The sequence below is a fragment of the Bipolaris victoriae genome, assembly GCF_000527765.1.
Source record: "Bipolaris victoriae FI3 unplaced genomic scaffold scaffold_82, whole genome shotgun sequence".
Classification (NCBI taxonomy): domain Eukaryota; kingdom Fungi; phylum Ascomycota; class Dothideomycetes; order Pleosporales; family Pleosporaceae; genus Bipolaris; species Bipolaris victoriae.
Genome location: NW_014575310.1, coordinates 81,644 through 102,187, shown reverse-complemented (window position 1 = coordinate 102,187; position 20,544 = coordinate 81,644). Strand labels below are relative to the sequence as shown.

At 48.0% G+C, this 20,544-nt stretch overlaps 9 protein-coding genes across 9 annotated transcripts; 5 read left to right on the top strand and 4 right to left on the bottom strand.

The window, feature by feature from the left end:
• Window positions 1-407: 407 nt before the first annotated feature.
• Window positions 408-563, bottom strand: COCVIDRAFT_107036 (hypothetical protein; the record flags this gene model as incomplete). The annotated part of the gene is made up of 1 exon (XM_014698208.1): window positions 408-563. A coding segment is annotated over one exon (156 nt), but the record flags the coding sequence as incomplete, so codon positions are not given.
• A 142-nt stretch (window positions 564-705) lies between these two features.
• Window positions 706-906, top strand: COCVIDRAFT_107051 (hypothetical protein; the record flags this gene model as incomplete). The annotated part of the gene is made up of 1 exon (XM_014698207.1): window positions 706-906. A coding segment is annotated over one exon (201 nt), but the record flags the coding sequence as incomplete, so codon positions are not given.
• A 175-nt stretch (window positions 907-1,081) lies between these two features.
• COCVIDRAFT_107069 (hypothetical protein) lies at window positions 1,082-1,675 on the top strand (the record flags this gene model as incomplete). Its single annotated transcript, XM_014698206.1, has 1 exon — window positions 1,082-1,675. The coding sequence occupies one exon, from the start codon at window positions 1,082-1,084 to the stop codon at window positions 1,673-1,675; it is 594 nt and encodes a 197-aa protein (XP_014553692.1).
• Window positions 1,676-2,139: 464 nt separating this feature from the next.
• Window positions 2,140-3,030, bottom strand: COCVIDRAFT_29160 (hypothetical protein; the record flags this gene model as incomplete). The annotated part of the gene is made up of 1 exon (XM_014698205.1): window positions 2,140-3,030. The coding sequence occupies one exon, from the start codon at window positions 3,028-3,030 to the stop codon at window positions 2,140-2,142; it is 891 nt and encodes a 296-aa protein (XP_014553691.1).
• A 742-nt stretch (window positions 3,031-3,772) lies between these two features.
• COCVIDRAFT_40339 (hypothetical protein) lies at window positions 3,773-4,542 on the bottom strand (the record flags this gene model as incomplete). The annotated part of the gene is made up of 3 exons (XM_014698204.1): window positions 3,773-4,002; window positions 4,068-4,425; window positions 4,486-4,542. 3 exons carry the CDS (start codon window positions 4,540-4,542, stop codon window positions 3,773-3,775), a joined length of 645 nt encoding a protein of 214 aa, XP_014553690.1.
• Window positions 4,543-4,983: 441 nt separating this feature from the next.
• On the top strand, window positions 4,984-12,447 carry COCVIDRAFT_29158 (hypothetical protein; the record flags this gene model as incomplete). The annotated part of the gene is made up of 5 exons (XM_014698203.1): window positions 4,984-5,368; window positions 5,419-5,758; window positions 5,814-11,163; window positions 11,216-11,536; window positions 11,584-12,447. The coding sequence occupies 5 exons, from the start codon at window positions 4,984-4,986 to the stop codon at window positions 12,445-12,447; spliced, it is 7,260 nt and encodes a 2,419-aa protein (XP_014553689.1).
• A 703-nt stretch (window positions 12,448-13,150) lies between these two features.
• COCVIDRAFT_107060 (hypothetical protein) lies at window positions 13,151-14,788 on the top strand (the record flags this gene model as incomplete). The annotated part of the gene is made up of 2 exons (XM_014698202.1): window positions 13,151-13,348; window positions 13,421-14,788. 2 exons carry the CDS (start codon window positions 13,151-13,153, stop codon window positions 14,786-14,788), a joined length of 1,566 nt encoding a protein of 521 aa, XP_014553688.1.
• Window positions 14,789-15,394: 606 nt separating this feature from the next.
• On the bottom strand, window positions 15,395-17,890 carry COCVIDRAFT_106964 (hypothetical protein; the record flags this gene model as incomplete). Its single annotated transcript, XM_014698201.1, has 5 exons — window positions 15,395-16,419; window positions 16,476-16,726; window positions 16,783-17,226; window positions 17,283-17,606; window positions 17,685-17,890. The coding sequence occupies 5 exons, from the start codon at window positions 17,888-17,890 to the stop codon at window positions 15,395-15,397; spliced, it is 2,250 nt and encodes a 749-aa protein (XP_014553687.1).
• A 676-nt stretch (window positions 17,891-18,566) lies between these two features.
• On the top strand, window positions 18,567-19,202 carry COCVIDRAFT_106970 (hypothetical protein; the record flags this gene model as incomplete). Its single annotated transcript, XM_014698200.1, has 1 exon — window positions 18,567-19,202. The coding sequence occupies one exon, from the start codon at window positions 18,567-18,569 to the stop codon at window positions 19,200-19,202; it is 636 nt and encodes a 211-aa protein (XP_014553686.1).
• Between the last annotated feature and the right edge of the window lie 1,342 nt (window positions 19,203-20,544).

Below are 20,544 nucleotides of genomic sequence, written 5' to 3'. Positions count from 1 at the left end.
CTCAATACCGCCTCTTCCACGGTTTCGTTCATTGTATAGGCCTTGCTGATCGTCGACGAGGCTTACGGATCCAAAAAGAAGAAGACAGAGTTCCCTCTAGCTTTGAAATTCTGTAAGTAATTGTAAAGGAAGATCTTCGTCGACTAACACCAATGCGTACAGAGGTCCGAACACGATCATTCGAACAGCAGATGGCTTGAGCGGATATATAGGCCTCCCGAGAGACCGTGTTGAGGGCTCTTGCTAACAGGATTCATGGTTCTATACACCTATTTGCTCTTTAATTGACTATTCATAGTCATCAGATTGTCCCAAGGCATATCTACTGCCAATACCATCGATATCCTCCCGTGATAGCCTTCTGTAATGGTATATTTTACGCCACTGAAGCTTAGTGTTAGATAGCCTTATTTGTATAAAAGCAATGCTAAAATACAGAATAGTATGTAATTTTGGTACGTTCGGCATGTTATCGTCGATAGTGAGGGGTTGTGGCGTGATATCTTTGATGGAGATAGCGGATTGAGAAACTTATGTAAAAATAGAGAAGCGTATGCAGAAACGTAAAACCACCAATTTCGCTTAGTGCAATATCATTAGTTATACATCTTATCATTTCGATGAGAGTTTCTAGGTCAAGGCTGCAGATTCTTCGGACATAAAATCTTCATGAACTCAGCTTCATAGACATCGTAGTAGAAATATCAGGCGACCAGGAACAATATCGAAGAGCTATGTAAGGGTCTGATGCTTAAGGTGATTAAAAGCTCGGCAAAGCTTCCTATGACTGAATCTCGGCCAAAAAGACCAGGGATAGGAATTAAGCCGGCTGGCTGGAGACAGCACTTGGGATCAACATGTCTTAGCTCGGCCGTACAGTTCCCGGCTACATTTAGTTTCCGGTAGCACATAGTTTTGGTTCAAGTATCCCGAGAAACGTCGGCAGGGTCATTCTTCATTCAATTCAGTAATAAAGGAATCATCAACTAGGTATGGTTTCAAGTAATATTTCTATTTCTATTTAAGCCTAGTAAGTTGCTTACGCGAATCAGCAAGCTATTGAACAACTTAAAACGTCAATATGAATCAACCCTGTAGTTGCTCTTTTTCTGCTTTTGAAGCAGTCCCTGAGTTGCAAAAACAAACGCAAATCGACTTTGAAAGCATATTGCGTGTCAGTACACGTGTCTCTGATCAGTGGGCTGAAATCATTGGCTGCGAACGCTGTCGCACCGATTTCACCACCCTGGTGATAATAACAACAGCTGCGGAGCGACTGCTTACCTTGTACACGGCCGTATGCAAGGCTTACGGGCTTTCAGAAAAGCAGTTCGATCCTCCCGGCAACAGACTTGATGCACACCCGCATGAGAGCACTTCATCAGCAGAAGGGGCCACTGCCACGACACAGACGGGTACAACGTACCCTGTGTGCGCGCATAGTATGATGAAATTCGGGAAACTTTCTTTAGAAGGGGACGATGCAAGGTTGTTAGCGCATGTTCTTTTGAGCCGCAGCTTGGTCAGACTTGGAGAACTACTTGAGAGCTACACTTGTTTGGCATTTGGTGATAACACCATAACAAGTAAGGACGATGTTGTGGTCGCATGCGAATCATCGCTAGTAGAGACGATGGAAAAGTTAACTCTCCTAGTGGCGCAGGTGAAAATTTAGATGTTTGTTATGAGCAATACCAATGAAGTGCTTCTTCATAAGTGACAATAAGTTGAAGGTTTATTCCTTGTCGGGCCCAATAGCAGAAATGTGACAATAATGAGGCCAAACCATATCGGGCGGATGCGGATGTGTGAGGGGCAAAATAGACCGAGTAGGGAAGCATATGTCCTAAGTTCGCCAAATTTAATGCGGGCCAATTTTTATCGTCTTAGCCTATAGAAGCCTGGAACTGCCGGTGTGAGGTTAGTCTAGCCCCTGATTCAAACTATGGTTACGTTGTAAAATTAAACCAGCTTCACAATTGCTCAAAGTAGAGTCCAGGCAAAGCAGAGCTTGTAAAATTCAACAGCAAGAGCATTGACCCTGATATACATTGTACTCCATATGAGCTGCTGTGGCAACGACCTTGCAATGATTTTTTGCCAGGCAGATGGGATGTGACACGTGATTCAGGTTTAGGGCTACAGCCATCGCTGAAACCATCGAATAGCTTGAGCCTGAGCCTCTTTTGCGCATATAGCGGCATCTTCGTCTCCTTCCTTCGCGCGTATCGCAAAACCATGTTGACATCCAGGATAAACCACGATTTCATAGTTAAACCCGTTCCCACCATTCCCAGGTCCAAAAGAAGATTCCAGAGTAGAGCTCAGATTCTTAATCTTGTCAGGCGTAAGAATGGGATCTTCCGCAGCAGCAGCCAACGAATATGGAACCTTGAACTTTCCGATGGCTTGAACGACCATTTTTGGTGCATCTAGTCGACTCGGGTGAGCTGCGAAATGTGCATCAATAAGCCTATCCTGCGACCAACTAGCCAATGGTTCTGCGCATAGCAATGTTGATGGAAGGCCTCCCCAGCAGAATCCGCATACACCCAATTTCGCACCACCTGGCAACTCGGCTTTGACTTTGCGAGCGAATTCCAATAGCTTTGGATAGGTTTTGTATGCGCTAGAACGCATCATGAATGGGAGAATGATCGCTAGCAACTTAACGAGCGCGGATCCTTTCCTGAGATATGCCCGAATATTGAACCCTTTTACAGGCTCTGAAACCGCGTCCATAAGCTGCATCGCAATTGGATTCAAAGGGCCCCCATTTATGATGTCTGGTATAATGACCCGAAAGCCACTTTCTTTAGCGTAGGCATCTGCTAGGAGCTGATTATTGATAAATTGCCAGCCAAAAGCGTCCGGAAGATATATTATCGTGGACTCTGGTTTGTTGGCTATCGGTACCAGAGGCAAAGCAACGTAGCATGTAAGGCCGTGGACATCCAGCACCTTACCCTTGCTAGTCGACTGACCCAGATTTGTATGCAAACTTCCCCGAAAACAATCAGGGCATGACATGATGCGATGGGGTATGGGTTATGATTTGTAAGGATCCCTGCTTTTGAGGCTGAACTGTAGTCCAAATGTCTGGATCGTTGAGATGGGGGACTTTCGGGTGGTTAGATCTTATGAGAATGGCTGGCTAAGTTGGACTACTTTTAGTACAGGCAGATAAGTGTCTCGGGATATCAAGATAGGTCCATATTTCTTAACAGTTTAGACGGTAAAATATTCCGGTGCTACAAAAGCACCGGTAAGACTTTAAAGTTAGCCGGTCAGTTCTACGCATGCTAGACCCTGATACTTCCCCACCCACGAGTTCCACCAACCATTTAATCACGTACTAAAAGATCTCTTTTTATATTCAAAGTCAAAGCACTACCAAAATGACCTTCTTATAACAAGAACCATACATGATTTTATGAGACAATAGGACGAAAGCTACGTAATAAGCCTTTAGGTAGGTATGCTTTATCCTAAACTTAGCGTAGCTATATAAACTGGAGGATACTATCTTCTCTTCTTATTGCCTAGATCAGTACAGTTATGTCACCTGGAATCCGAAGAACTAAAATAGTAATGAAGAGATCAATTAACTTGAACGACTGTGATATATAAGGGTTATGTCAAATGCAATCTTTAAATGGCTTCTAGACTAAGATTGCACCACAAAAACACTCCCGTAATCTCTTCAAGCTTCTTGCATGATGTTGTCTTTCTCTGTTGTTCTATAGCGTTGATCAGAAGGTTTTACAAGAGCTTAGTAGTGTCCACCCTTTGCTAAGAATTCACCAAGAGCAGCCATATTTGGCATGCCTCTTGGACCAGGCAGGAAGCTTGTATGTTCAGTTTCGGTAGAGGAGTTCGTCCAAACTTCGTTTTCCTTGAGCATGATCATGCTCTCAACAGCATCAATGTACGTGCGGACCTTCACAATTCGGCCATTGTGCCACTTCGTGACCCACACGTTAATGATATCGAAATCCCGGCCTTTCAAATTTGGACATTAGCTGCCATATAACTAATGAGATCGGAACGGCAAGGGAGTAACTTACCATTGTTTGCTCGTCCTTGACCTCGTATCTCTTGTACGCTCCACTCCTCGTTGCAACCTCCGTGGATAGTCAACAAAGTAAGCTTGAAAAGCTCAGGATAAACTTCCGTGATGCAGCTACCAAGCCTATAAAAGGCATTGACGTAGAAATGCTTGAAATCGTGATAATGACCAGAAAGTGCATGATGACCGACGACCGTGAAATCAACATCTGGTGCTAGCATTGTCGACAGATAGGTATAGTCGTCAGTGAAGCGAGTGTACTGTTGATAAATGTAAGGCTGCGAGGAATGCTTGCAATCCGTGCTCGGATTGCCGAAGTAAAAGCCATCGTCAACTAAGAGTTGGAAAGGTTGATTCTTAGTGGTAGCCACTTCAGTTTTAAGAGGCCTCTGGTCGTTACTGGACCTATCCGTTACCAAAGCTGCAGCTTGGAAAGCAGAGAGAGTAGATAGAACTGCGAGTTTGAAATGCATGTTGAGAAGTTTTTAACCGAATGTCGATGTGGAATGCAAGATCGTGTTGGTGGCAACGCGCTGATAATTATATGTATCGTAATTTGGATAGATAAGTAGAATCGGAATTCGTTCTTACTAGAAGTATATCAGAAATTAAAGCCTCTCACCGGGGAGTTTTCCTGATGTCCGGAGCTATGCTTGAAGTTCTTCTTGCCTATCGGCATGTCAACAACTTCCCTGTGATTGAGAGATCTTCTGAATATATTGAATTAAGTGCGGCTCACGGAAAATGTCCCGGGAGTATTTACCTGTGGAGACACTACTAAAGCGCACACGTAGGCATGAATTTGGTTATTCCAAAGTAATTTCAGCCAAAGTTTCAGGCTCATGTATGCTTTGCTACTAGGATAGAACATCTTTCGTAGTTCGGACCCAAACTTTTCCTCTTCCATTGCTATAATGGCACCCTTTCTAAATGGAAACCTGGGCACTAGCAACGGCATAGATCAAAATGGCAAAGCAGACGGATCTATGCCTATTGCGATCGTGGGTATGTCATTTCGAGGCCCTGGATCGGCAAACAACATAGAGAACCTCTTCAAAATGATCTGCGCGAAAAAGGAATCACGAACAGCGATTCCGAAATCAAGATGGAACAACAAAGCATTCTATCACCCTAACTTCCAACGTCATGGGTCCCACAATGTTGAATATGGGCATTTCTTTCAAGATGATATCTCCAAGTTTGACGCGCCGTTCTTCAACATGACAAGGGAAGAGGCCGCCGCACTCGATCCAGCACAACGACTGCTTCTAGAAAGCACGTACGAAGCACTGGAGAACGGTAAGAAGAAATCTACCATAATTACAAGGCAAAATTAACTTATTTCATAGGTGGCATACCTTTGGAGAAGATTGTGGGAACGAAAACGTCCGTCTTCGTCGGCTCCTTCGCTACAGATTACACGGACCTTTTGACTCGAGATCCAGAATCTGTTCCAATGTACCAGTGCACTAATAGTGGTCAATCTCGTGCAATGGTTTCCAATAGGTTGTCGTACTTCTTTGACCTTCACGGCCCAAGTGTCACAGTTGATACCGCATGTTCTGGAAGTTTGGTAGCGTTGCATTTGGCTTGCCAGAGTCTCCGGACAGGAGAGGCCAATTCAGCAATTGCTGCTGGTGTAAATGTGGTCTTGAACCACGAATTTATGACCACCATGAGCATGATGAAGTAAGTCCAGTTGGAAGAGTAATTCTAACGTAGATAAATATACTTACAAGGGCAGATTTCTATCGCCCGATGGCCGCTGCTATGCCTTCGATGAGCGTGGAAACGGCTACGGACGCGGTGAAGGTGTAGGAACTGTCTTCCTTAAACCACTTGCTGACGCTTTGAAGGATGGTGATCCGATCCGAGCTGTCATTCGAGGATCAGCTTCAAATCAGGATGGTAAAACATCTGGTATCACACTACCCAATCCAGTAGCCCAAGAAGCTCTGATCAGAGATGTGTATCATATGGCCGACCTGGATCCACTTGACACTAGCATAGTGGAAGCGCACGGTACTGGTACCGCTGCTGGAGACCCTCTAGAGTTGCGGGCCTTGACTAATTCATTCTGCGGCGCCAATCGTCCTGAAGATCGACCTCTTGTAATAGGATCTATCAAGTCCAACCTTGGCCACCTAGAAGGAGCTAGTGGTATTGCCGCGGTGGTCAAGGCTGTCTTAATGCTGGAACAAGAAGTCATTTTACCAAATCAAAACTTCGAAAAACCAAACCCCAGGATTCCCTTTGTGGATTGGAAACTGCGTGTCGCTACAGAAGTGCAATCGTGGGATTCGCCAGGACCACTACGTGTATCAATCAATAGTTTCGGATACGGTGGTTCCAATGCCCATATTATTCTGGAGTCGACACGAACGTACCTGACTTCACGCGGTCTTTCCAACGCCTACAAACGATCAACAAATTTTCTGCGTTATCAGTATGAAGCAGCAGATACTGCTTCCAGGCCAATTGATGCGTTCGCTCATGAGAATAGAGCTTCGCTCATTGATCATCAATTTCCAAATTACAGTCATCCGAAGCTTTTTACGCTGAGTGTCTTTGATGAGCCTACGGCTCAACAACAAATTCAAACTTTAGTCAAACATCTTCACGAGCGCAGTATATCCAGGCACCCTGAATTCCTTGACGACCTCGCCTTCACTTTGAATGAAAGAAGAACAAACTTTATTTGGAGAGCTGCGGTGGTTGCAGCATCTCTCAAGGAATTAATCGACGCTCTTTCTAGACCTATAAAGTTTTCGCGCTCTTTGAAAAATCCGACATTGGGGTTCGTCTTCACCGGACAGGGAGCTCAATGGTGTGGGATGGCCAAAGAGCTTTTGGAAGTCTATCCAGTGTTCAAAGACACAATTCGCAGAATTGGAAAATACCTACGTTCGATTGGAGCACCTTTCGACGTTGAGGAGGAGATTACGATGGACCCAAAGGTATCTAAGATTAACAAAGCGTTGTACAGTCAACCAATGTGTTCCGCAGTTCAGATAGCTTTGGTGGAACTGCTCGCTTCTTGGAACATCAGACCTGCGTCAGTGACCGGTCATTCGAGTGGAGAGATAGCTTCGGCCTATGCAATAGGCGCATTGAGTCTAGAAGATGCAATGACTGCTGCATATCACCGCGGCGTTTGTTCTACCAGGATGCAAGAAGAGCATAAAGCTAACGGGGCCATGATGGCAGCCGGACTATCCGAGGAAGATGCAACACGATTTCTTGCTGAACTCAAGTCTGGTAAGGCTGTAGTAGCATGTTCAAACAGCCCATCTAGTGTCACTATCTCCGGAGATGTATCCGCAGTTGCTGAACTACAAAAGATCTTAGAGTCCAAGGGCATATTCGCGCGGATGCTTGCTGTCGAAGTTGCTTATCATTCGCAACACATGGAGCTTGTCGCAGAAGAATATGCCAAAGCAATTGCAGGCATACGAACGCGTCAAGGTAACGGAGCGAGGTTTTACTCGTCAGTGTACGGCCGTGAGGTCGGTGCGGACGACCTTGGTCCAAGCTACTGGGTAAAGAACTTGCTCTGCCAAGTAAAGTTTACGGATGCTATTCGTCAGCTATGCTTAGCCCCTGCTATTCAAAGCAAAAGAAGACAAGCCAAAAGACACGGCGTAGACTTCTTGGTGGAGATTGGGCCTCATTCGGCTCTCGCCGGGCCTATCAAAGAGACAATCCAGAGTGATCCAAAACTGAGAGTTGCAGAGATTACGTACGCTTCAGCCCTAGTGCGAAAGGTGGATGCTGCACGGACTGTTCTCGATTTAGCTGGGAAACTTTCGGCGATCGGATATCAGATCAACTTTGCAGCGATGAATCGGCCCACAGCAGGCCACAGTGCCATTGTCCTGGTTGATCTACCGTTCTATACTTGGAATCACTCCACCTCATACTGGGCTGAACCGCGGCGCAGCAGAGCATTCCGGAACAGAATTTTCCCAAGGGTGGATATACTGGGAGTGCGCGATGAGAACTCAGATCCATTACAGTTGAGCTGGCGCAACCATCTTCGCACTTCAGAGATACCATGGCTCTTACAACACAAGATTCAGTCCAGCGTAGTCTTTCCGGCAGCAGGCTTCATTGCTATGGCTATAGAAGCGGCTGCTCAGCGGTCAAAGGAAAAGTTCACCAAGCAAGTTTCCGGCTATCAGCTTCGTGAAGTCACCATCGGGACCGCGCTTCTTTTGCCTGAGCAAGAATCCGTAGAGACGATACTGACCTTGAAGCCAATTCGAGATAGTTCCAAACGCTACTCCAATATCTGGAGCGAGTTTCACATATATTCAGTAACAAATGATAACCGCTGGACGGAACATTGTCATGGCCTCATTTCTGTGCAGCACCGCCGACAGAAAGAGAGTGTTGGAGAAACCCATCTTTTACCTAAATCAGCAACAGAGGAGGAATTCAGAACCATCCTTCCAATGCCCAAGTTCTATGAGCATCTCTCCAGTATTGGCCTTGACTATGGCGAGGTCTTCCAAAATCTGGTCGAGGCTCGCTCTTCTCCGGATAAACTTTCTGGAGTTTTACGGCTGCCTGCAACAGTAACTACCATGCCCTCAGATCAGGAACACACTTATGTGATACACCCGGCTACTCTAGACGCTATACTGCATACGATATTTGGTGCACTTTCTGCTGAAAGATGGCTCCAGGACCCTGCCATTCCAGTTTTCGTGTCCAATCTGTTCATCTCTGCGGATACGCCTTTCCAGGCCGGTCATCTTTTGAAGGCTAATGCTGTCATCTCAACACGAGACAATCAAACGATGAAAACAGATATCACAGTAACAGATGATAACAACAATGCGCCAGTGGTGCAGTTTTCCGAGCTAGATTGGAGGTTTCTCCAAACACCGATCGAACAAGAGGACATTGTTGACAACCGTCACATCGCCTACACGCTCGATTTGGAAGCGGATGTAGACTTCCTAGACTTAAAACATGCTCAGCAAATACCTCACTCTGCTGCAGAATACATACGCCTACTAGGTTTTAAGAATCCCGAAATCTCCGTATTGGATATATCTGCATCAAGCAGGTCTACACTATCTTTCCTGAAGGCGCTAGAGGTCGGAAATAGCGCCGCCAAACAAAGATGCAGGGCCTACACATTAGCGCATGCTCAAGGAAACAAGATGGCCCTCGTCAGCGATGTACCAAATCTTCCTTACGACTTGGTCACTAAGAAAACGCTAGATCTAGATCTTGGTCCTCAGACGCCGGATTTTGAGTTAAAGTCATTCGACGTCATTATTGTGTCCGCTTCGTTAGCAGATTCCAACAACCCACATAAAGCTTTAGATCATATCAAAAGTTTACTAAAACCGGATGGCAGGCTTATCGTGCTTCATGAAGTTACAATGGACCAAGACCCAGCCCTCTCGCAGTGGAAAACATCATTACAGCAAGCTGGGTTTGTGGATCGTAAGCTCATTGAATTAGATGACTCAGGTGAAAGGGTAGAACGAGGCTCGCTCTTCACGGTTCATCCAAACCAAGAATTCAACCCCGCTACTCCTGAAATCATAGTCATGGCCGAAGACCACAATCAAACCATTGACACAGGCTACCTGACCAGTATACTGGGCTTAGAGCCTGGAAATATTCAGCAAGGTACCATATACGATGTCGTACCTGCCGAAAAGATACGCATTGTGTGGGATCCTTCTGGAGAACTGTTGAGTAGTCCTTCAATCGAGCAGTTCGAGGCTATCAAGCGGATCTTCACTCAGAGTGATAAATTACTGTGGGTTACTTCAGGCAGGGGTCAAGGTTCTCACCTGGAATCCAGCATGCTCACCGGACTTGCTAGGACAGCAAGGACTGAAAATGGTGCAGCAAGACTGGTTACTTTGAACCTTGACAACGAAGACAAGCTCTCGCAGAAGGATGTCGCAAGCGTGATATCCACCATTCTCAAACGTTCATTCTTAGGAACAGAACAGCAGCATATGGCTGAGAGCGAGTACATTGAGAGGAAAGGCGTCGTCACCATTCCTCGTCTCTCAGTGGACGATGCCCTGAATCAGGCGCTCGATTCCTATCTCAAACCTAAGGCAAAAGAGGTTCAACTATTGCATCACAAGGGCATTGTATTCTGTCTGCGTGATCGTTCTAATTCTCAAGAACCATTTTCTTTCCAGGAAATCGCCATTGATGAAAAGTTGGAAGAGAATGAAATTGAGATCGAAGTAAAGGCAATGACGCTAGTCTCTGGCAACAGTGTGGATATCCTCACCCAAGACATTAGCGGAGTCGTTGTCAAAGTGGGCGGCCAGGTATCACACTTATCAAAGGGTGATCGTGTCTTTGGCGCAGTATCGAATATCATCTCAAACTCATACAAGGGAAGAGCAAGTTCCTTCCAGAAGATACCGGATGGAGTACCTTTTGAGATTGCAGTCACATATCCTACCGCTTACAGTACGGCATATTATGCCATGTACCGACTTGCTAATGTTTCCAAAGCGGATAAAGTTTTCGTCTCATCGGCTGCAACGCCCATTGGCCGGGCCTTGATAGACCTCTGTGACAGAAGTGGTGCTAAAGTATACGTTGGAGTGAGCAATGACAAGGACGCGCTCTTCATGGAATCCACCCTCCACTTCCCCAAGGATCAAATTGTTTACAACAATGAAGAGCACTCAGTTGCAGCCCTGGTCACAAACACGCAAGGTCACGGAATGGATGTGATTTTCAACACGCTTTCTGGAGAAATTCTACAAACGTGTTGGGACTGCATAGCACCGTACGGTCGATTCATCGAACTCAGTACTCAGGACCTTGTTGAAAACTCCCGCCTTGAGATGTCCAATTTTAGGAAGAACACGAGTTTTAGCGCGCTAGACTTTTCTCGACTTCAGGAAGAAAGGCCAGCCTTGGCGGATGCGATATGGGGCCAGACTGTCGAACTACTCTCGAACGATTCCTTTAGCGGTACGATACCCAACCTACAACTCTTTAACAGCGAAGGGATAAGTCAGGCGTTTGAGCGTTTGACGGACGACGAGAATACCGACCATGTGGTTCTTACCTTCAATCCTAGTGATCGAGTCAAGGTTAGTGCGCAGCAATATGAAACTACTTTTCATCTGGAGCTTACATTATCAGGTCCTTCCCACCACTACCGAAGATCAACTATTTCGCGCTGACGCGTCCTATTTACTTGTTGGTGGACTAGGTGGTATAGGCCGAGCAACGGCATCATGGATGGTTGAGCGTGGGGCTAAGAATCTCATCTTTGCGAACCGAAGCGGTATGACCAAACAGGAAGCTAAAGATACAGTTCATGCTTTAAAGGCTATGGGCGCTCAAGTCCATGTTCAAAAATGCGACGTAAGCGACGCTGACCATGTTCGCCAGCTGGTTGAAGAATGTGCGAATCAAATGCCACCGATTCGTGGTGTGATCCAAGGTGCAATGGTGTTACGAGTAGGTGTTCCTTTCTCATCTTGACTTCACGTACTAAATAAAGACAGGATATGCTACTGGAAAAACTGACTTTGGAAGATTGGAATGCTGTCATTCGTCCCAAAGTAAATGGAACATGGAATCTACACAACCATCTGCCAAAAGACATGGATTTCTTTGTCATGCTCTCCTCAATAAGCGGTATCATCGGAAACACTACCCAAGCTGCCTATGCTGCCGGTAACACCTTTTTGGATGCATTTTCGGGATTCCGCAATGCCCAAGGGCTCCCCGCTGTTACTTTGGACTTGGGCGCAATCTCAGGAATCGGATACCTCGCCTCAGAAGAAAACAAACAACTTTCCAAGTCCATGCAAGATCAAGGCTTCATTATGACGGGCGAAAAGCTACTGCTCGCGCTCATACGATCCGCGATTGTACAGCCTTGTGGACGAGGAGGCAAAACGCAGACTGTGACAGGGCTGGGCACATGGAGAAGCGGCCGCTCCTTGTCTGCCATGAGCAATCCTATGTTTTCACATTTCCGGCGGCATGCAGCGGAAGCCGAAGTCACCGCGGAGACAAAGCAGATCTCAAACGGCAGTATGTCTGTCAAAGATGCTCTAAAATCTGCGGAATCAGCAGATGATGCCGCCGGTATCATCTGCAATGGGCTACTTAGCTACCTAGCAAGCAGATCTGGCGTATCCGTGGGAAACTTCAATTCCGAAATGTCTCTTACAGAATGTGGTGTAGATTCGATTGTGGCAGTCGATGTGCGAAACTGGATTGCACGGGAGTTGGAAAGCTCCATACCACTTTTGGAGCTACTCGCAAATCATCCTTTGTCCCAGCTGAGCGTGGATATTGCTTCACGCTCGAAATTAGTGCCAGTTGAGGTCAAGTCATGCGGAGCCACAGCTGCATCATAGACTCTCAGATGTAATATAGAAAGTGTTTTTATCATGTATTAAGGGACAATATCTATATAACTCTTGAACAAATTTCTTCGTTTTTTAGAACTATCTATGTGGTACTCAAGGTTTCAGCTTCTGGAAAGTTTTCTCACATGACTCCTATTACAAGCTATGATATTCTCTTGAACGATGGTTTTTTCTATAGATTAGAGATATACCGAATACTACTCCATAGAAAGATAAGCTACATCACCTAATTCCTTAAGTCCGCGGTTACCACCGTGAGCCGACAAGCCCAGCATCGGCGGTTACCTCCTCGGCTCACTGAGCCGAAATGTGACACTCTCAGCCGATGTCGCTTCCGAAGCTACACCGCGAACAAGAGCCGCATCATGGTCTTTTTGCCCGCCAAGCTCGATGTCGAGATGCTACTTGAACAGCCAAATGGGACCGCCCCAGAAGCCAAACGCTGCGTCTTGCAGAAACCAGTGCAACCAAGCTCAATTCAACTCACATAGTTACTACTATGTCGCAACCACTAGACACAGTGCGATCTGGCAGTCAACCAGTAGTATCGAGAAGAGCAAGCATCGACTCAACAACAACACACAGCAAGACCGAGCCTACGTCACAACCGGATCGTGACTTTGAAGACACACGCTCGAACACCGAAAATGGGAGTCAACCACCAAGAGATGTCGAGGCTACGCCAAACACAATGTCAAAAGTGGAGACTCAGAGCAGACCATTCTCCATCTTCACCCATCGTCAAAAGCTCGGCATCGTCATGGCCTCTGCCACCGCAGCCTTCTTCTCGCCATTGACAGCCTCAGTCTACCTGCCCGCACTGCCCGCCATAGCCAAGGAGTTCAAAGTCTCGTATTCCGCTATCAATCTGACGGTTACAACGTACATGGTCAGTCAACCACTTATGCTCTACATACAAAGACCTCCAAGTGCGCCAGCATGCTGACTAATAGATGAAAAGATATTTCAGGGCATTACGCCGATGTTCGTTGGCGCCTATGCCGACTCAGCAGGTAGGCGACCAGCCTACATGTTCTGCTTTGTCGTGTACATGGCAGCTAATATCGGATGTGCACTTGCACCCAACTACCCAGCGCTGCTCGTACTGCGCATGCTGCAATCTGCAGGCTCCAGCACGACTGTGGCTCTGGCGCAGGGCGTCGTGTCAGACATCATCACATCGGCCGAACGCGGCAGATACGTGAGTTACATGTCGACGCCAGTCTTGCTAGGGCCGTCGTTAGGTCCTGTTCTGGGTGGCACACTGGCACAGTATCTTGGGTGGCGGTGGATTTTCTGGATCCTAACCATCATGTGCGGGACTTTGTCTGTTGCCTTTGTGGTGTGGATGCCCGAGACGTGTCGTGGGATTGTGGGTGACGGGTCCGTTCAGCCCAAGCATATTGTCCACAGGTCGCTTTGGCGGGTCGGCAAGGACGTGCTGGCGACAAGATCGAGTCGCAAGCAACAGGCGCAGAGCAATGGACAGGACGAAGAGCACGCAGGTACTGGGCCATCGCCTCCTGGGCAGCCAGCCGTCACCAAGCACAAATTCAAGGCCTTACACGCTCTTATGCTGCTCCTACAGCCCAACATGGCCTTCCTGCTGCTCTACAGCAGCCTCATCTTCGCAAACTTTTACTGCATCATGACCTCGATACCCGCTCAGTTCACCTCAATCTACCACCTGACCGACCTCCAGACCGGGCTCATCTACCTCCCGCTCGGCCTGGGCACCATAGTAGGCTCACAGGTTGCTGGGCGGAGCCTGGACTGGAACTTCCGGCGACACTGCAACCTCCTCGGCCTCCCCTATGAGCGCAAAAGGCAACAGGACCTCTCCTCGTTTCCGATCGAGCGCGCGCGTCTAGAGGTTGGTGTTCCTGCCCTCATCCTGGGTACCTGCGTGGTCCTGGTCTGGGGCTGGGTTCTCCACGCTCGGACGCACCTCGCCGTTCCTTGCGTGATGCTGTTTCTCGCGGGCCTAGGATTGACTGGATTTAGCAATGTCGTCAGCACGCTCATTGTGGACATGAACCCCACGGCTGCGAGCGCGGCGACAGCGAGTAATAACTTTACGCGCTGCTTAGTGGGTGCTGGCGCGAGTGCCGCCATTCAGCCCATGATTGACGGGGTGGGCAGTGGATGGGCTTTCACAATTCTCGCGGGGATTAGTATGGTTGCGTCTCCGCTAACTCTTTGGACGTTGTTGAAGAAGGGCATGGGGTGGCGGAAGGAGCGGGAGGAGAAGAGGGGGCAGCGGGCTGAGGCCTTAGAAAAGACCAAAAGGGAGGAAGCTGTCCAGGAAAATGAAGAAAACGGCTCCTGAGTCGCGATGCACGCACACTGAACCAACATTTGTATTCAATTTTGAGCATAAGTCACTCACTAGAATGCAGATAGACCAAAGACATAGTCATATTCACATCCAAGCTTATCCTGTCTCTCGCCTGCTTGATCCATATCAAGTTCTGTGATGTCGTGACTCTGCTCGATGTTCTCGTCGTTTTGCCCAACCACTGATACAAACCGCATGATTTCCTGCAACGCGGTGCTTAGACCCCGGAACGATATATCGCAATCCCCCACAGTAAGCCAATGCTTGGCCAAGGCGCGAACGAGCTTCCGCACGCTCTCTGATTGGCATGCAGCATCGCAGTTCCCAGATCCAACAAACTTTATTACTACGTACGGGCCGACCCGTCTTACAATACCGAGGATGCTGACTGAAGGGTTGACCCGCCCCACCTCTCTGCCTTGGCCAGTCAGATGCACAAACGTAAGCGTCTCGACATAAAGGATCGAGAAATCTCACTTGAGGCCCCAACATCTCTCTGAAATGCTCGGATCTGACAGACATGTTGATGCCGCGGCTGTAATAAGCACTCGCCCGTGATAAGCATTCCATGTCACAAAGTCTGTCTCAGAGATCGGCTTACGGATCCTGACTATCGAACCCCCAGATGAAGTCGTCGAGAAATCCCCAGTCGGTTCCAAGCAGAGAGTCTGTACCTGTGGTTCCCGTAGAAGAGAGAGAGGGCTCCGTCTCGCCCGGCGGCACCGTCGCGCTACTAACATTCCCTGGCATACCGGTCTGTTGCTGTTGCTGTTGCTGTGACTGAAAAAGCTGCTGATCCTGCTGGACCGCTTGGAACCTAGCAGGACCACCGTCAGGACCACTAGTTCCGGTAGAACTTGTCGATGGCGTCTGCTGCTGATGTTGCATGTGACTACTAGCTTCACCCACACTGACATGTATTCCCATGGTCTGCGTCTGAGGGTGTGGCTTATACGGTCCCATATGCACGGGACCGTGCTTGCTTTTCCAGCGGATCATAAAATCCCATCCTAAAGCTGCTACCATGCGCTGGCGGAACATCTCAACGAGTACAGGCTCATAGTCTGGACTAGCTCCAGCTGAGGCAGCTTGGTCGCTATTGTTGTTGTTCTCGTTTTCATTACCAGTTGGTGCATTGAAACAACTGGCGGCAGCGGCGGCGATGTATGGTGCGCTTGTCGTGTCCCACAGCTCAACGCACCGTGCGAGTCTCCACGCCAGATCCCCTTCAACAGCTGAGATGCGGCGTGAGATTGTGATAGTGTGAGCGGATAACTTAGAGGCTTCTTCCGGCACGACGATCTGCAGGTGTCTCAGAGGCAGATCAGAGCGGATGACACGGAAGATGACAGTAACGGCATGTGCAATGGGGCGTATGGTATAGTGCGGGAGGTAGTGCAGAAGATCTGTCATCTTGTCGAGATCCATTACTCTGGTGATGACGGTTGATGCCGTAGTGTAGCATCGCAGAATGTCTGCTTCGATGGAGGGAGAGAGATTATCTCTACCACTGAGTGAGCTAACGGCGGGGGATGATTGACTGTTTTGGGTTGGTATTGGGAGAAAATAGTACATCTGAACCTCGAGGAGAACAAATAGGGTGTGGAGAGATAATACTGGGTCTGCATGTCGTAGGTAGTCAGCTACATAACACTGGCAAAAGGATACGATGGCTTACCCGTGTGTTTGGAGATGATTCGTGCTCGGGCTGCGACCCATTCATCCTCGAATATTCGGACTAACTCATACGGTACTCCGTTGGACTCTTCAAGAGAAGAGCCTAGCGTCTTATTGACTCTGTCCATAAAGACCTGACATTCGAGCTGTACGCGAAAGCTGATGGGTAGAAGACTAGCTTCGTCATGGATCATGTTCAACGTGGCCTTGTTCATTGGAGCTGTGCATGGGAGGCCAAGGTTGGTTGATAATCTGCCAAGGTTAGTCAGTTAAGAGAGTCTTATTGGCAACGCATATGTGGAATGTACCTTCGATTTACGATAGCAGACGCTACCCATGTAACAGCAGCCTCGATATCAGATGAAATGGTACCGAGAGTGACATGGTTGTACTCCGGGTGTCTGCCGGAGGCTGTGTGGAAGCCGAGCAGCAGGCACGAGTTGATGGCAATGCCACTCAGCCAGTAGGCCGGATCATTGATGAAACGAACACCCGGATACAAACCCCAGGCAGCGACAAGAAGTATGGCGTGTAGTTGAGCGAGAGGCTGAGGCACCTTGGGAACAGCGGCATCAGTCTCATGCTTAACGTGCTCTGCAAGAAGGCGGATCGTGGCAGGGTTGGTGTTTGTGGGTTGACGGCGGCAAGAGATGAGAACAATGACCCAGAAAAGAAAAGGGCTTGTGTTGTAACACTTGTTTGGATCACGTTGGCTAAGGATAGGGAAGTGGGGATGGAAATAGCGAAAGTAGCTGCATGCTATGATTAGTTCAATTTGCAGCAACGCAACATGACGAGACATGCGTACATGTTGAAATGCTCATCAATCTCTGGTCCAGTAAAGGGTTGTGAGTCGAGCGCCCTGTGTACGCTGGGCACTGCCGTCGAGTCGACTGGTGTATCGTCGACTACGACAGCGTTGTCACCATAACAACTATTGTGCTCTGATGCAGCGGCAGAGAAAGCCGGTGTAACACTGGACGACGAGGCCTCGTTGGCACCCTGTACTCTGGGTGACCAGGTGCTTGGACTAGAGGGTGTTTGAAGTGCCGGCTGTCTAGCAATATTACTGCTATCCACCACCACCGTTTCCCTGATGGCCTGCACCTCGCGGGCAAGCTGGTCAAGTTGGCTGCCGATGTACCATGTCAGTTGATGAAGACCACGCCTGACAAGGACAAAGTATCCTCTAGACAGGAAATAAACTAACCTCTTGCGTGTGGTGCGGCGACATGTGGGATTGACGATACATGAGAGGTTGAGCTTGGTGCAGCGCTGGCATGGCCGGCCGGCGATGGAGCTGGGGTTGCAGCGCACCTTGGAGGTACGGCAGTGGGTGCAGGCTGCGTTGCGCGACATGCGCGTGCTCCGGCCGGGCGAGCTGCTGGCTCCCTCTGCCATTATCGCCGATGTCATTCACTGAGTCGGAGCTGGAGATCAGTATGCGCGCGCATATGGGGTGTTTACAAGAGGTGTTGTCGGCTCACAGCTTCTCGGCTCGGCTGACGGCTGAGCTCATGTGGACCCTGACCACTCTGCACTGAATGCCGGTATCCTACAGTAAAGCCTCTGGCGACTTACGCCTAATGATTCAAGGTACGCATACACGATGTTCCATATTCAAGAGAATGACCCTCATATCTGTGTACATGCGTCATCTACGTCTGCCCTCTTCTGACGCCTACTTGATTTCCTCTATACACATGTACATATAGTCGATGACCTCAATCATCCCCACATGCCCAACCACCAACATCGCCGCCAAGAGATATCATCGTTATATAGTCTCGCTGCATATGCCATATAGCCTCGTTATCCGTGGAATATTCACCATAGCCCTAAACCCGGGGGTTAGTACTTGGGCGCCAACTACCCGTCAGCCGAGTCGGCTCCGAACTTTGTGCCCCAAACTCCGCTCTTAACGCCACCATGTCGTGCCTCACCAGTGGACGCTGTGCAGATAAAACGCTCAACTGCAACTCTTGAATTGTACTCCATAGCTTTTTCACGCCCTCCTGATTTGGCACGCACTCATAATACCATCAGTTCACAGTTTTTGTGCCACATCATTTTTCATTAAACACTTACGATCATGGCTTCCTTTGCAACTAGCAACACCGCCCTCATCCTGCTCGACATACAAAAGGGCATCATGATGGGCAATTTCCCAGACAAGACACCGGCATACATTAGCCAAGCATCCAAGCTGCTCGAAGCCGTGCGCTCCGCCAACAAGTCTAGCAACAAGCCACCCATCACTATTGTACATGTGAAGGTTGCCTTCCGGGCCGGCAGACCAGAACTTAACCCAACGAGCAACATGGGCGAGCGGCTCAAAAACGTACCCGCCAACGTCTTTGTCGAGGGTGATCAGTCCGTCGCCCTCTTTGACGAGCTTACCATTCCTCCCAAAGCAGACGGAGCCGACTCTGGCCAAGATGAGGTCTTCGTTACCAAGCGTCGCGTCTCCGCCTTGTCTGGCACAGACCTAGCTACCATTCTGCGCGGGCGCGGTGTGGGCCATCTCGTGCTGTGTGGCGTGGCTACTGCAGGCGCTGTGTTATCAACCGTCCGCGAGGCTGCGGATCTGGATTACAAGCTTACCGTCCTCAAGGATCTGTGTTTGGACAAGGACGAAGATGTACACAAGCTGCTGATTGAGAAAGTGTTTCCCATGCAAGCCGAGGTGCTGGAAACAGACGATTGGGTTGCTCGAGGCTTTGCCTGAAGGTGTGTGCGCGCAATTGGAGGACAGTGATGATCCAATGGTCATTGCGATCAGAAATGTTCATCATGTGGTTGATATCCAGCAGGCTACGCATTTATTTCGTCGCACGTTCTTTACGAGAACTTTAGAGCAGCAGTCAAAGATTTTGAATTATCATTTACACACTACTATAGCTTACTCAAAACGTAATATGTAGAGGTCATTGTTCTGCTACGTTTTTCTTATAGTCTATCCTATACCTCTAGGGAAAAAACGTCAAATAGTCGAAGTAATCAGAGAGGAAAGACAGATATCTATCCTCGAGTGAAAATAGAAAATGAATTTCTAGTAGAAGAGCCGTATAACGTAACTAGCAAGCATAAGCTTGAAATATCAGGTGTTGAGCTTTTGGTTGCCATTTCAGTGATGGAAATATTAGTCCTCTGATCCAACATGTAGTAACAGCAATTTAGTTCCTACAGCTTTAGCTGCATAGTAAAATCGGTCCTAGAGGGTTTTCGTGCAAGAAGACGCGCGATTTAATTATCTCTAAGAACCTCTACGCTAATTAGCCTTATCCGTAATAGGATATTAGGAATCTCTGTTTTCAGATAGCGCCTAGTCATCTAACAAACACTAGAAAACTAGGTGAAAAATAAGCTGAAAAACGAGCTTGTAGACTAGCTTAGGAAAGAGCTAGAATATAAGCTAGAGTAGATAGAAAAAGTAATAGAAATTTACTTTCCGTACGAGCAGCTAGAGGCAAAGAGTCCGTACTAAAGGCACGCCTTACATTATATACTAAGTATATGATGTTAAGGATTAATGATTAAAAAGATCTAAGGAATGGGTTTTTCGGCCGTAAAGTATTTGTTCCTCCAACTGCAGCTTGGATTGGGTCCGTTTTGACGCAATTCTAGAAAATTATTAGCGGGGAGGTTGACGATAAGGAGCGCACACTACATGACTCTGCAATACGGCAGCGCTCGCCCTACCTACCAAAACAACCATACCTTCGGTCTCCGAAGAAGAACAAGAAAGAAAAATGGCAATGAATTGTGAAACGGTGTGTGCTATTTTATGCGCAGCACAAGGCTAGACCTTAAGCTTCGCTTGTCATTCGTGCTCAAGCCTCCCTAAGCAATTGCAATTGCGACAGCAGTAGTATTTGTAGCTAACCTGTTGCGACATCAGAGACACCGCAATAACGACACGTAAAGTAAGCCCAGAAGCGCTTCCAAAGTAGATACACAATCATTTTTGCTACACGGTTCAGTATACACGCATGCGACACATTACTGCAGCGGAACACAGGCCCAGGCAACAGTTGCTAATGTCAACTAATAATCGACCCTATTTCACC